This window comes from Felis catus, chromosome D4 (assembly GCF_018350175.1).
Source record: "Felis catus isolate Fca126 chromosome D4, F.catus_Fca126_mat1.0, whole genome shotgun sequence".
NCBI classification, from domain to species: Eukaryota; Metazoa; Chordata; class Mammalia; order Carnivora; family Felidae; genus Felis; species Felis catus.
This window is the reverse complement of record NC_058380.1, coordinates 6,312,562-6,327,387: the sequence shown is the minus strand read 5'-3', so window position 1 is coordinate 6,327,387 and position 14,826 is coordinate 6,312,562. Positions and strand designations below refer to the sequence as shown.

Sequence of the window (14,826 nt, the reverse complement as noted above, 5' to 3'; positions counted from 1 at the left end):
TGGTTTCCATACAACACCCAGTGCTCCTCCCAACAGGTGCCCTCCTCAATGCCCATCAGCCACCCTCCCCTCCCCCCCACCCCCCATAAGCCCTCAGTTTATTCTCAGTTTAAACATTTATTCATTTTTAAATCAGCATACAGTAACGTTTAATCTTTTTAGTAAAAACATCTATGAGTTTTTGGCAAACATGTAGTCCTATAACCACCCCTACAATCAAGATCCATAACAGTTGTACCACTTGCCAAACAAACACACAAAAACCATCCCTAAACTCTTAAAGCCGGTGCCCACTGTTCTCTGTGCTAGAGTTTTACCTTTTCTAGGATGTCATGCTAATGGGATTATTCATTAGATACGCTTTCTGTCTGGCTTCTTTCACTTAGCATAATGCAATTGAGATTTATCAATATTGTTAGATATATCAATAGTTCATTCCTTTTTTCTTGTTGAGTAGTATTCCACTGTATGTACATACCACAGTTTGCTTATTCATTCCCCAGTTGAGGGACTTTTGGGTTGTTTCCTGTTTTGGAGCAATGATGAATCAAGTTACTATAAATGTTTATATATAGATTTTCATTTTAATTTCACTTGGGTAAACACCTAGGAGTAGGATGGCTGGGTCATATGGGAAGTAAATATTTAACTTTATAAGAAACCACTAAGCCTTTCCATAGTGGCTATACCATTTTTACATTCCCCTTGCAAAGTGTGAGACCTCCAATTGTTTCACATTCTTGGCAGCACTTGGCATTGACATTGTCATTTTTTTTTAAGTCATGCTAATAGGTGTGTAGAATTATCTCTTTGTGTTTTAATTTGCATTTTCCTAATATCTAGGAAAATAGATATTTCTTAATATCTAGGGATGATGAGCATATTTTCACATGGCAGTTGGACATCTATATGTCTTCTTTGGTAAAATCTGTATTCAAACTATTTGACCATTTTTAACTAGAATTCAGAAAAGCTATTTAATGTACCCAAGATTATGTAGTCATTAGGTGTCGCAGGCAAGTTTCCCTCAAAACTAATGTCCTTTCTACCTTACCAGCCTACAGTGATGATAATCATCAAAAATGGCAGACTTATTGGGGTGCCTGGGTGGCTCAGTCGGCTAAGCATCCGACTTCAGCTCAGGTCATGATCTCATTGTTTGTGAGTTCGAGCCCCGCGTTGGGCTCTGTGCTGACAGCTCGGAGCCTGGAGCCTTCTTCGGATTCTGTGTCTCCCTCTCTCTCTGTGTCCCTCCCCTGCTCATGCTCTGTCTCTCTCACTCTCAAAAATGATTAAATGTTTTTAAAAATGGCAGACTTATTAAGTTTTTTTCATTTTCTTATTAAGTTTTTAGAATTCTTTGTATATTCTAGATGCAAGTCCTTTATCAGACGCATGATATGCAAATATTTTCTCTCAGTCTGTGGCTCGTATTTTATTCTCTTACCAGTGTCTTTTGCACAGCAAAGATTTTAATTTAGATGGAATCCAATTTGTCTTTGTTTTCTTATATGAACTGTGCTTGTGGTGAGATGGCTAAGAACTCTGCCTAATCCAAACTCTCAAAGATTTTTTCCTATCTTTTCTTCTAAACATTTTATTTATTTAAACATTTTTTTTCAATGTTTATTTCTTTTGAGAGACAGAGCGTGAGCGGGGAAGGGGGCGAGAGAGAGGGAGACACAGAATCCACAGCAGGCTCCAGGCTCCAAGCTGTCAGCACAGAGCCTGACACAGGACCTGAACTCACAAGCTGTGAGATCATGACCTGAGCCGAAGTCAGAGGCTTAACCAGCTGAGACACCCAGGCGCCTCTCTTCTAAACATTTTATAGTTGTACATTCTTAGGTTTACCACCCATCTTGAGTTGATTGTTGTCATCAAAGATATAAAGTATAGGTTGAAGATCTTTTTTTTTTTTTTGGCATGTGGATGTCCAATTTCTTGAGCCCCATTTGTTGAAAAGACTATCCTTTCCCCATGACTCACCTTTGCACCTTTGTCAAACATTGATTGACCATCTTTGTGTGGATCTACTTCTGGACTCCATTCTGTAATCTGTTCTGTTGATCTCTGTGTGTACACTTTCATCCATAGCACACTCTTCGAATTTCTGTAATGTTGTGGTTCTTCTTTTCTTATAATTGAATTTCAAAACCTAAGAACATCTTGTAACCCAGATACATTTAAGGGGAAATATTCATTTCTTTACTTTGTCGTGTCTTGGGGGGAAAAGTAACCCCAATTGTTATTCCTTTTATTGATGTTTTCTTCTTTCTCCATCCTCCAGAGAAGAATAAAACCAGGGGGGCACATGACCATGGTGATGCTTGAGGTCACTCTGAGGGTGGGGACCACACCCTGGGTCACTCCACTTAAACTATCTTCAGCCTCTGAAACCACTTGTTTGGACCCCTGAGGTATACAAGGCAGAAAATCAGGTTTGGGAAAGGATTTCTAAGAACTGAGATGCACCCAGGCCGTTTTCCTACAAAGAGAAGCAGATGAATCAGGTGCCCAGAACAGGCTTCTATCCTAAAGCAGGAACTATAGTTTTCTGAAGACTGTGGTTGTGTAAAGCAGCCCCCACCTTTCAAGTTCATTAAGTACACAGTCTGAAAAAAACACTTAAGCTTCTGTTATTAAATGGGGGAAAAAAAGTATAAAATTAGCTTAAAGGGGAAGCTATCTTGGGAGGTAATGCAAATGATTTGTTTTGTGTTTCTGGAGATGTGACAGGTGCTGACTCCTATTGATGCCTGATTGCAAATAAAGTGCACAGCTTCCCCAAGAGCTTTCAGAAAGGTCCAGCACTACTCAAACCAGTTGCTTTGATCTGATTAAAAAGCTGCATATATGAGTTTTGCATGCCCTGGCCAAATTTTTTTACCCTTTAATTCAGTCAGGGGGCCCAAATGATAGGAAAACCTGTTTTGCTCTAGGTTTTGCCTGCTTAATTTTGTAGTTGTGGAAACTTTCCGATTTTTTCCTTTGTCTCATAACTTTAGGAGTTCAATGCTAGGTTAAAGCATAATTTCATAACTATATTAACTTCAAGCTATATTACAAAGGTAGAGTCATCAAAACAGTATAGTACTGGCATAAAAACAGACACATCACTCAGTCGAACAGAATAAAGAACCCAGAAATAAGTACACGTGCACAGACATACACACAGAGAAAGAAAATATATTTTTGTTATCATAAAGCTGAAAAGTGTATCCATGTCATTTGTGGATGTGTTGTATACACGCCAGTGGATATATAGTCATATCTGGAGAGTTGTTAGCACAGCCTTTCAAGACACGGAGATCTGAGCTGAAATCCCCACTCCATGAGCTGCCATTCTTTGATCTTGGGCAAGTGGTATCACTTCTGTAAGCCTACATTTCCCCATCATAAGACAGGCATGGTAACTCCCACCTTGCAGAGTTTGGGGAACATCAAATGAGATGCTGATGTAAAGGTTAGCTCAGTGTCTGGCTCATTGTGTTCAATAAATGTTAGCGATCTCTCTGCTTCCCAGTAACAGTCCAAACGCGGGCTACTGTTAGAACTCTTGTTTCCCAGACACGAATGTTGACATGACTCAACTCAACTTTGTTGGAGTGCAGAGTCTGCTTCTCTAGTCGGAGGCACCGCTTGAGATTCTAAATTCCTAACTTGCTCCGAGGTAAAGCTGAGGGCACTTTGAAAGGCAGGACAATAAAAGGCGTTTGTGTGTGCAGGTGTTTTATTGATCTAACCAGTGGTTCTCAATACCTCTACACATTAGAAGCTCTCAAGGAAATTTTGTTTTAAAATTGATGCTGGCCTCACAAAAGAATTAGAATTTATATTTACAGGATCCAAGGTGGTACTCCTGTATCCCTTGGGTAAATTCCTAGCAGTGCTGATGCACAGGGGCACTTGTACCCCAATGTTTATAGCAGCACTCTCAACAATAGCCAAATTATGGAAAGAGCCTAAATGTCCATCAACTGATGAATGGATAAAAAAAATTGTGGTTTATATACACAATGGAGTGCTATGTGGCAATGAGAAAGAATGAAATATGGCCCTTTGTAGCAACATGGATGGAACTGGAGAGTGTTATGCTAAGTGAAATAAGCCATACAGAGAAAGACAGATACCGTATGTTTTCACTCCTATGTGGATCCTGAGAAACTTAACAGGAACCCATGGGGGAGGGGAAGGAGAAAAAACAAAAAAAAGAGGTTAGAGTGGAAAAAAGCCAAAGCATAAGAGACTGTTAAAAACTGAGAACAAACTGAGGGTTGATGGGGGGTGGGAGGGAGGGGAGGGTGGGTGATGGGTATTGAGGAGGACACCTTTTGGGAGGAGCACTGGGTGTTGTATGGAAACCAATTTTACAATAAATTTCATATATTAAAATAAATAAATAAATAAAAATAAAGGATCCAAGGTGGGGCCTGGTATTTTTAAAAAAAAGTCTTTCAGGTGATTCCAATGACGGCCAGAGCTGAGGCACTCTGCTTAGTGATTCTGCTGTGCATCGAGGCTTGAGAAAAATATCTTCACACAGTTGTTTGCAAGCATGTTCTTACCTCCTCTGCAATTTACAATAAGCAAGAATAATTTAGGATTTTAAACGTGTATTTCATTTCCTAAACTCATTTTTATGTGATAATCAAGCTCAAAGCTTTGCATGTCTTAGATGCTTTGAGACAAAACCACACCAAATAAGAACTCATCCTCCAGTTACCCTGGGCCATCAGATATTTGATTCATGTTTGCTAATTGCTCTTTCCTCCTGTGAACATAAGCCGAAAACTGTTCACCTGCCTAAGAGGTAACGTACTTTATGCCACAGCCCCTGCACACACACCCTGTATAAGGCAGAGGAGAGAAGCAAGCAGAAAATGGATTTTTGTCAAAGGCCCAGAGCGTAAAGAGGGGAGTTCTGCCCTCTGCTATGGGGAGTTCCAGAGGAAGTTACAGACTGTCTCTCTCTGTCATGAGAAGAAAGCCTAAGTGTGGTAAATAAATTTGTTAAATAAATTCAATAGAGGCAACACCCAAAGTCTTCTGACACTTGTTATATCTCAGATTCAGGGACTGAACTTTCTCGCAAGCCCCATTTCTCTTCCCTGTTTCCTGCTTTATCACGTGTAATAAGATAACAGAAGGAGAGTAAGAGTAAACCCCTGCATCTGGCGCACAGAAGATGGTTACTATGCATTTGGTGAAAGAATCAGTAAATAGTACTCTTCAGGCCAGAGTGCATTTGATAGCAGATAGCTCTGTCTTGGTTATAGGGGGACTTCATAACTCAAAGTTTGGAGATGGTTCCCATCATCAAGGGGTCTACCCTTAAGAGGACCCTTAAGAGGGTCCTATTATGGAGACCCAGGGTGAGAGGTATTACTCTCAGGTGTTCAGTGGGTTTCATGAAATGGAATCATGCAGGAAATTCAGAAGCACAACTCTCTTTCCACACGTGTCATTCCAGAGTCTTCTCAATCTGTCCAAGCAAATGCAGGTGCGATTAGCAGTGTTTTACAGAGAGGCCCTCATGTTATACACCTGCCCCCGCCCCATCCTGCACCACAGAATGCTGGGCAGATATGAACTCTAGCAGTGTTAGAAAGTCACCTTCATGTTCTGGTCATGGTTGAAATCGGGTTTGGAGGCAAGATATAAACTTGCCAATCATTTTCGATAAATGTCAAGTTTTGTGCATAACTATCAAGTTTGCTGTGTGATGATTAAGAATGACAGTCTGTGCAATTTGGGTAAGTTGCAGTTTGATGAGAGGAAAACAGAAGTGAGTATGGTTAGGCTTGTCCTTTCTTCTTCTTCTCCCTCTTTCTGTCATTTATTTGCCTTTAACTGGAACTTAGTATGTGCTAGGCACTGGAGATACCACAACAGACTCAACCTGGTCACTGCCTTCAAAGTCTTGCAGGAGAGTAGAAGGAGAAACTCAAGTCAGAAGAGAAATTGCCATGTGAATCCTTCAAGCAACAGGAAACCCACAATTTACATATACTGTAAAATCTGTTGCCCAAGATGGTCAGGGAATGGGCTGTCCTGGTTGATAAAATATCGTGGTCAATAAAGAAAGGCCATGTATTGCATAGGTGGATTACCACTTCCCTAAGAATTAAAACATGGTACAAAAGAAAGGAACTGATGTTTACGGACTGCCTGCTACCTGCCAAAATAAGGCACTTCATATGTGCTATTTTGCCTAGTTTTCCCCCACAATACTTAGATGCAGATTCTAACCTTACACCTGTATAGATAAAGAAGCAAAGACTCACAGAGCTAAATGACATGTTCAAGATCAAAGCACTCATAGTCTCAATACTAGTCAAGGTTCATCTGTCACTAAATCCCATGCTCTCACTGTACCACTTTTTATAATGGTAAAAACTCCTTGAGTAGCATCTGCTTAGATGCCATCCCCAAGGATGTGTTGAATGGATGTTTTGACTAATCAAATTAATGGATGAATGAAGGAAGCTCTCCTGAATACAGTTTTGTCTAATCTTTTGTCAGGATTCAGAAATGACTTTAAGATCTTGCTGCACCTCGGTCATAATGAATATACATCCGTTAATGATGGAGGCAGCATAATTTTCTACAGTTGCCCACACTTTATCCATGCATACACCACCTTCGTTCATTTTGCTTTGCTTTACCACTCTTCATGCTATTGTTTTTATGGGATTCTTTAAATCAACTCAGCTTTAATTTTTTGAACAAAATGGTATACCCCTGTGATAAATGGAAAACCAGTATAGTATCACTGTTACTGGTAAATAGAGGATATGAACAAAAACAAGTGCAACAAAAGTAGTGTTATTAAATTCTACCCAGATCTACAGTATCTGCCTGGGAACTTCCTGTTTTATTAAAAGAAGAAATAGCGATTGTTGGAGGTGTGAGAGTCTAATTGCAAATTATATGTTGTTTGAAAGACTGAAGTAGAATTGAAGAGGAAATACATTTCTCTCTGGGTAATTCAGTTCCCTTTAGGCCTTAATTCTACCCTAGATAAAATTATTTCATGTACTTCGTAGGTGCCTCATATTTTGGGAAATACCTTTGCAGTAGAAAGTATTGATTTTTAAGTCAAATATCTAACTGGCTCTAAATTTTAACTTTACTAATTGTATGTCCTAGAGTGAATCACTTTGAGCCAGTTTCTTCAACTATAAAACAGTAATAATAATACATATTTCATGGTTATATTTTCAGGATTAAGTGGCATAGTTATAACCTAGCACTTGGGGTGCCTGGGTGGCTCAGTCGGTTAAGCATCCGACTTTGGCTCAGGTCATGATCTCATAGTCCGTGAGTTTGAGCCCCACATCAGGCTCTGTGCTGACAGCTCAGAGCCTGGAGCCAGCTTCAGATTCTGTGTCTCCCTGTCTCTCTGCCCCTTCCCCACTCACACTCTGCCTCTCTCTGTCTCAAAAATAAATAAACATTAAAAAAAATAATAATAATAACGAGCCTAGCACAGTGCCTGGTGCATAATAGGCATACACTAAATATTAATTCTATTCCTCTCTTCTCCTTATTGACAGAAAATAAACTTCTCCAATGGGGTTGTATGATGCAATGGGTGAGGGCACTAGAGACATACCTGGGTCTGATCCTGGCTACTTTTCTGTGCCTCAGTTTCATTTTCTAAAAAGAGGATGGCTCTACCTTGCTGGATTCCTGGGAGGACAAAATGAGACTGTGTGTTAGCAGATGCCTAGCATATACTAAGAACTCAACAAATGATAGCTGTTACTATTACTATCACTTGTGAGGGGAGGTAGTATTTGGCAGAGAATGATATAATTTGATCCATATGGAGAAAATGAGTCTGGGTAATAGCTGACAGGCGAGCCATCAGCTCCACAGTTGTGGAGGGTTGAGAGAAGAGAACTACCTCACAACAGTGGATCCAGAATTCCACTCTTGCCCAGATAGAATAGGGCACAGCAGAGAAAGAGCCCAAAGGACTGCCCAATGCGTGACAGGTGTCTCCTGGAAAATGGGGGTGTGATGGGTCTCCTCAGCTCCCACTGTGCACGGAACTGAAATGTGAAGGCAGACAATGGGAGAATGTTTTGTGTTCTGTTCAGCTTTATTCACAGTGATGGTCTCCCAGGAACTATACACAGTAGACTACGGCAGCAATGTGACCCTGGAGTGTAATTTTGACACTGAAGGTCATGTGGAACTCAAGGACTTAAGGGCCAGTCTGCAGAAGGTGGAAAACAATACATCTTTGCACAGTGAAAGAGCCACTTTGCTGGAGGAGCATCTGTCTCTGGGGAAGGCCTTATTCCACATCCCTCGGGTGCAAGTGAGTGATGCAGGACAGTATCGCTGCCTGATCATCTATAGGGTCGCCGGGGACTACAAGTACCTGACTCTGAAAGTCAAAGGTGAGTAGTTTCAAGGACGAGAATCTTTGGAGGCATCGGCACAAGCAAAAACTGGGAGATGGTTACAAGGAGACCGGGCAGTCTTAGAACAGAAGCACCTGCGCAGAAGTATTTTTTAATCTCTGAGTGTAACGCAGCTGAGGTGAGGGGAAATAGGGGCAGGAATTGCAAGAATAATGTGGGTCTGGAGGGAAGGCAGGAAATGCATCCCTGAAAGGCGGGAGGACACCAAAGCTAAGCCCTGCCTTGCCCACAGTCCTCCAAAGGAACAACACTGACCTGATTGTTAAGCTCCTCTTTGAGAGAAGCTCATTCCTCTGGTCCAGAGTTTTTTAAGCCATGTTTGCCAACCATTAATGGATGGAAGTATCAATTTAGTGAGTAGCAACCAGGTAGGTGTCTTTTTCCCAATAAAATGAATGAGCAAAATGAATAGATCAGAAGGCATCACATAGTAGGGCTGAGTGTTGTCTTGTGACACTCTTGTTTCAGAGGTGTGTGTGTGTGCGTGTGTGTGTGTGTGTGTGTGTTGGTTGGTTTGTGATGTAAAATATTTTTGCTCACTCTGGGTCACAGTTTAAGAAGTTTGGAAAACACTGCTCTTGTCCAAGCTTCACCTATTGCAGATGAAGCAGCTAAAGTCCAGAGAAGTCAAGTGGGTAGGCTGGGGGAGCCCCGTTAAGTCAATAGCTGTCGCCATTCCTCTAGGTTAAGGGCTCTCCTTACCCCGATACAAGCCAAGAACCTAAATCCGAAGAGAATCTTCAAGTTCATGTTTGTTCTGGAAAAGGTCATCTTGGAAAAGACCATAAAAGAACAACAGATTTGGCTCTGTTCATCAGCTTGTGTTTTTCATCCTGCCCGGACTGCTCTGGGTTTTTTCTCTGTCCCCTTCCAATCTCACCCATTAGGCCTCAGAGGATCTGTTCTGTCTTCTGGAAAGTCCATAGACTTTGGTCCCTAAAGACCATTGACCTTGGCAGCAAAGTTGTAACTTTATGATCTGTAAAGAAGGACAAACTAGAAGGGTTAGACATAAGGGTGAATGTTGTTTCCACCTGTGGCCTTGGGCAGGTTATTTTACCTTTCACAATCTCACATTTTTCTTATTTGTAAAACAATAACAGTAGTAGCACCTACCACATAGGATTATTGTAAAAATTGAGATAATGAACATAGAGAACTGAGCATGGTGCTTGGCACATGGTGAGTGTCCAGGGAGTGGGTTTAAAGACCTCCTCTCATCTCAGACATCAATAAGTCATCAGGAAAGTCATGTGCCTGGATGTAACTGACTTCCACCTTCACTGCATTTCCTACATCCAGAACTGGAATGAACGCTACAACTTTGAAGTTAGCCTGAGTTCAATTAATGGGAAGAAAGAGGGCTCTACATTGTCATGCTCTCCTAACGTGTTCAGTATCTTCACCCCTCACTCCCTGACTCCACGTTTGTTAATCTCTACTTAAGTGCTGTAATGCATCTAGGGTCTCTGGGCAATTGGGGGCCAGTCATTTCACGCTTTCTGTCCAATTGAAGGCTGCCCTTCGTTCCTGGAAAGCCACTCTGCCAGCTTCATCACCTAGCTCAGGGATGACTCAGGTGTGGAACAGGTTAATTCCTTAAATCCGAATTATTTATTCTTTAAATCATTGATGGTCTTTGAACTAAGGTAGATGGATATACGAAAGCTATACTAAGGTATATGGATATATGAAGACAGTTTTAGGAAATGAGTTTCTAATTCCTAATCTTCCCCAACTGCTCTTTCCCCAAATTGAGTGTGCCTGAGAATACGCCTTCCAGGCAAGTCTCTTGGGGTTCCCCTAAAACACTTCCTCTTTGATCATTGCCTTCTTCCACTTCATAAAAAGTGTGCCTCTCACCCATTGTGAATATGGTGCATTGCCCTGGGGCATAGAAAAACATGGCACTGACCAAAAGAGCGATTAGAAATATTGATACCATATCAAACTTTAAAGACTAATAAATACTTCTGAAAAATAAGTGATATCAAGTTCTGTGTTCAACAAATTTGGAGAAGGCCCTAATAGAGTTAATAGATGATAGCAAAAAATGAAATAGTTTTTTTCCATGTAAATCATAATGAAGTGACATTCCTATAACAAAACTGCTTCTACTCCCACTTAGTTATTCACATGAGTAAGCCCTTCTTGCCACAAAAATGGAAAGTCAGAAATAGAACCGATGCTTACCCTTGCCTCATTCCAACCACAAAGTCATATACATCCTCAGATAACTGGACAAGTTGAAAAAGAGAACCCCGTCCATCCTATTAAGAGATACATTTCTAGTCAACTTGCCCTGTTATGCTTAATCATTATCACCATTTTTACATTTGGATCTTACATGTGCTGATAATAATAGAAATGAGATTTCCTTTTTTTAGTATTTTAAATGTTTTTATTTATTTTTGAGAGAGAGAGACAGACAGGCAGATCATGAGCAGGGGAGCAGCAGAGAGAGAGGGAGACCCAGAATCTGAAGCAGGCTCCAGGCTCCAAGCTGTCAGCACAGAGCCTGATGCGGGGCCCGAACTCACCAATGCCAGATCATGACCTGAGCTGAAGTTGGTTGCTTAACCAACTGAGCCACCCAGGTGCCTCAGAAATTAGATTTCAGTGCACAGGAAAACTATGAACACTTGAAGCCTCGTGATCACAAGGAAAAAAACGACCCTCAAGAGCGAGATGTATTTTGTTGTTGCAAAGAAACATAAGGATAATCAATAAAAGAACTTCCAAACATGTTGCGTTAGGATAAAATCCTGCATAAAAAGTGGCATGGGAGCGGAGGGTCACAGAATGACACAGTGTGAAAGAGAAACCGTGTAAAGCTCGGACCATTAGAGGAGAATTTCTGTATATATTTTTCCACAGATGGTGGCGTGTATAAAAGATATCTAGCTATCTTTTGCCCTCTAGACACCATTAGATACATCTGTAAGAGTCAAATCATTGTTTTACTTAAAATATAAATATTTACAAAATGCTAAACATAATCTATTTTTCCAATATAGAAACTTAGGAAAAAAATTTTTTTAAATTTTTTTTTAATGTTTGTTTATTTTTAAGACAGAGAGAGACAGAGCATGAATGGGGGAGGGTCAGAGAAAGAGGGAGACACAGAAACCGAAGCAGGCTCCAGGCTCTGAGCTGTCAGCACACAGCCCGACGCGGGGCTCGAACTCAAGAACTGAGAGATCATGACCTGAGCCGAAGTTGGACGCTCAACCGACTGAGCCACCCAGGCACCCCGAAACTTAGGAAAATTTTTAAGAACCGACCTAAGACGTGTGAGAAGGGGCGTACTGCATCCAAGTCCTTTTAGAAGGAATGCAAGCAATAACAGGAAAAGCTGAAGACCGTCAGCTGAGAGTATTCTAACCTGATCAGGGGGTCTCTGGAGAAAGCAGGGGAGATTTGGGACCTTAGTAAGGATTTGCTTCAACGAAACAGGACTAGAGGAAGGATGTGCTTTTTCCTTAAAATGCCTCATCTATGGCATAAACTTGAAAACAGGTTTATAGCAACTTCTTGGACGTCCAGGCAATATTTCATATGAAATACAGTGAAAAGAGAGCTAACTTCAAAAGTACAGGTAAGTCAATACTAGGCAGAGTGGCTCGAGAGTCCAGAAGAGAGGTTTCTGAAGGGGAAGGCTGCCACTACAGGACTGTGAGTAACCTGTCCGAGGGAGGTCAGGGAGCATGGCCTAAGAGAAGAGCGCCATGACCCCGAGAGGCCAGAGAGGCCAGGGCTTGCGCCCTCAGGTTGAGAACTGGCCTATGCAAAGGATCCCAGACAGTCCCAGAACAAGTCGTAAGAACACAAGAGTCAGAGCAGCCTGAAGTCTCCAGGCAGGGTGGGAGATGGGGATGGGAGACGGCCAACCCCCAGAACAGGCTGAGGCTCACGGAAGTGTTTCCAACCGGTGAAAAAGCCCAAGCTCCATGGGCATACAGCTTGAGCAAGTCGAGGAAGGAGGTGGCAAGGCTTCCATTTTTCTCTCACAATGGCCTTCACCCTAAGGAGGGCAAGACAAAGGGCATGGGTGGGGTGGGGGGGAACAGCCCAAGGGAAGTGATGCAGCCTGGAAAAGATAATGACAGCCTCTGGACCTAGAGAAAGCATTTGCTTCAGACACTTACTAATAGGGCTAAATCTCTCCTTTCAGTGCCTTTCCCCACTTGGGGAAACAAAAGGGTAATAAGGAAAGCTGGAGTTAATTAAGAAAACAATGTCCCGAATTCTGAAATGAGGAAAAGTGCCTGCGACTTACAAACTATTTAACCTGAAGTTCCTCTGCAGCTCATTTAACAGACAAATTGGGAGCAAGCCTAAAAGATTTATTTCAGCAATTACCACAAACCCGCCTGTGTTCTGTTAAGACCGAGGTATTTGTAAAACTATATTTTTTCACCTTAATTACTATCATTATGATAGAGCAGATAATACAATGTGCAGCTTTCTCTTTATTTCAGAAATGCTAGAGTTGCCAGTAGCATAGGAATCATATAGTGAGAGACGACCAGGGAAGCAAAAACCATTTAAACCGGTAGAAATTTCAATCAGAAAATAGCAATTCTTTTGATGGAACAGACTGAACAGCCAACCTGGGAACAGTGTGGCAAATTGGCAATTAGAAAGAGCAAGAAGCTGTTGCCCGCCCTGGACTGGAGGGAGAGGGGGAAGGCAGGAGTACTGGAGTTCAGAGGCCAAGGTCATTCTACAGACGCTAGAACCACAACGGGCCCATCCAGTGGTAGCAGGAGCAGAGGAAGAGATGTGGGTGCTGGTGGAGAGGCCCCTATAGCATAGAGCATAGGGGAGAAATACCCCGACTTCTCCCTCCCGCTTGCCCTCCAGTCTTCCCACCATGCCTCCTATTGGCTGTCAGGAGCCTGGGGAGATAGCCTGCAGGAGTCTCCTAGATCATTCATTTAGTAAAATTGATCTCATGACCTTAGACTGTATTAAAACCCTGTGTTGGGCCTAAAATGTGCTCCACACATAGGAAGTAATTAGTCCCACTATACTTTGTGCTGCTTAGGTAAAGTCTGGAATATAGGTCATGTTATACTGGCAAACAAAGTGAATCCAAGTCTGGTCTGAAAACTGTCCTCTGAGATAGGGTTGAAGGAAGTAGCCATGTTTTACCCAGAAGTCAAAGACGATATGGAATCTTGCCAGTTATCTTCAAACACCCGAAGGATCATATGCAACAGTGAATAATAATTGCTAACATTAACCGAGTTTTTGCTATATTCTAGGCATCTAAGTCATTCAATCATCCTAACACCTCTGTTAAGGATAAGTATTATTGTACAACCAGAAGGCTCGACAGGTCATGTAACCAGCCCTTGGCTCAGCATAGTCAGACCTTTCAGACTTCTGTCTACTATGCTGCCCCCATGTTGTCTTATTAAACCAGGCAATTACCAATGGGTTGAAGCTGCCCAGAAGCAAAGTTTGGCTTGGCAGAAGGATGATCTTTCCAATGAAAGTTTAGCTTTCTTATTGTCTAATCATGGTAATGGCTACTCCTGAAAGTAGGAGCTTCCATTAATCGATGTATTTTGCCCAAAGTTAGTTATCTAGCAGGTTACTAATATCAGAAAAGTGTTAGTAAGATAAAAAGGGACATTTCATAAAGATAAAGTCAAGACAACAGGGAGACATAACAATCCTTAATGTGTGTACATCTAGCAACATAGCTTCGAAACATATAAAACAAAAATAAAACAGACCTAAAGGAGAAATAAATCCTCAGTCATGTTTGGAGATTTCAACTCATCTCTACTATAATGGATAAACAAAAAACAAAATAGAAGGGTTCAGTAAACACAACCATCTTGGCCTAACTGACACATACAAAACTTACACCCAACAACTGCAGAGTAGGAAGTTGGACTATTTTTAACTTTAAGATGACTTTCATCTCTGAAATTCTAAAATTTACTCATCTTTTCCGAAGAATATCTCCCTTAGTCCAGCTTCCCTGTTGTGTGTTGCTAATAATATATTTTCGGCCACTTCCCAAATATGCATGAGGCTGTGGAGGTGTCTTTAATGTTGTAAACATGCAGGCTGTGGGCTCCCATTCTTTCCCCAAACCTTGCTGGTTCTTTTAAGTGAACATCTCTCTCATCTGCTTCCTCATTTGTATATCCCACATTATAGCCTCAGGCTACCTCCCGATTCCTGGCCCCCCGACCTCTGAAACCACCTCTCAACCTGGCCCTCAAACTGGCTTCTTGTTCTGAGCTATCCTGCAGGAACCAGCCACACCTTCATATGCAACACATTGCTGCTATGAACCCATTTATTCTTCTCCATCCCCCCAAAGACCCCAGAACTTACAGAAATAATCTACACCAAAATAGGATGA

General features: G+C 41.6%; 1 protein-coding gene across 9 annotated transcripts in view; it reads left to right on the top strand.

Moving 5' to 3' along the window:
- The window catches only part of PDCD1LG2 (programmed cell death 1 ligand 2), a 111,637-nt gene that overhangs the window by 23,968 nt on the left and 72,843 nt on the right, over positions 1-14,826 (top strand). For all 9 annotated transcript variants that reach the window (XM_045042446.1, XM_023242193.2, XM_045042448.1 and 6 more), the window contains 1 exon segment: positions 8,109-8,414. In XM_045042446.1, coding sequence (XP_044898381.1) covers positions 8,109-8,414 — 306 coding nt within the window.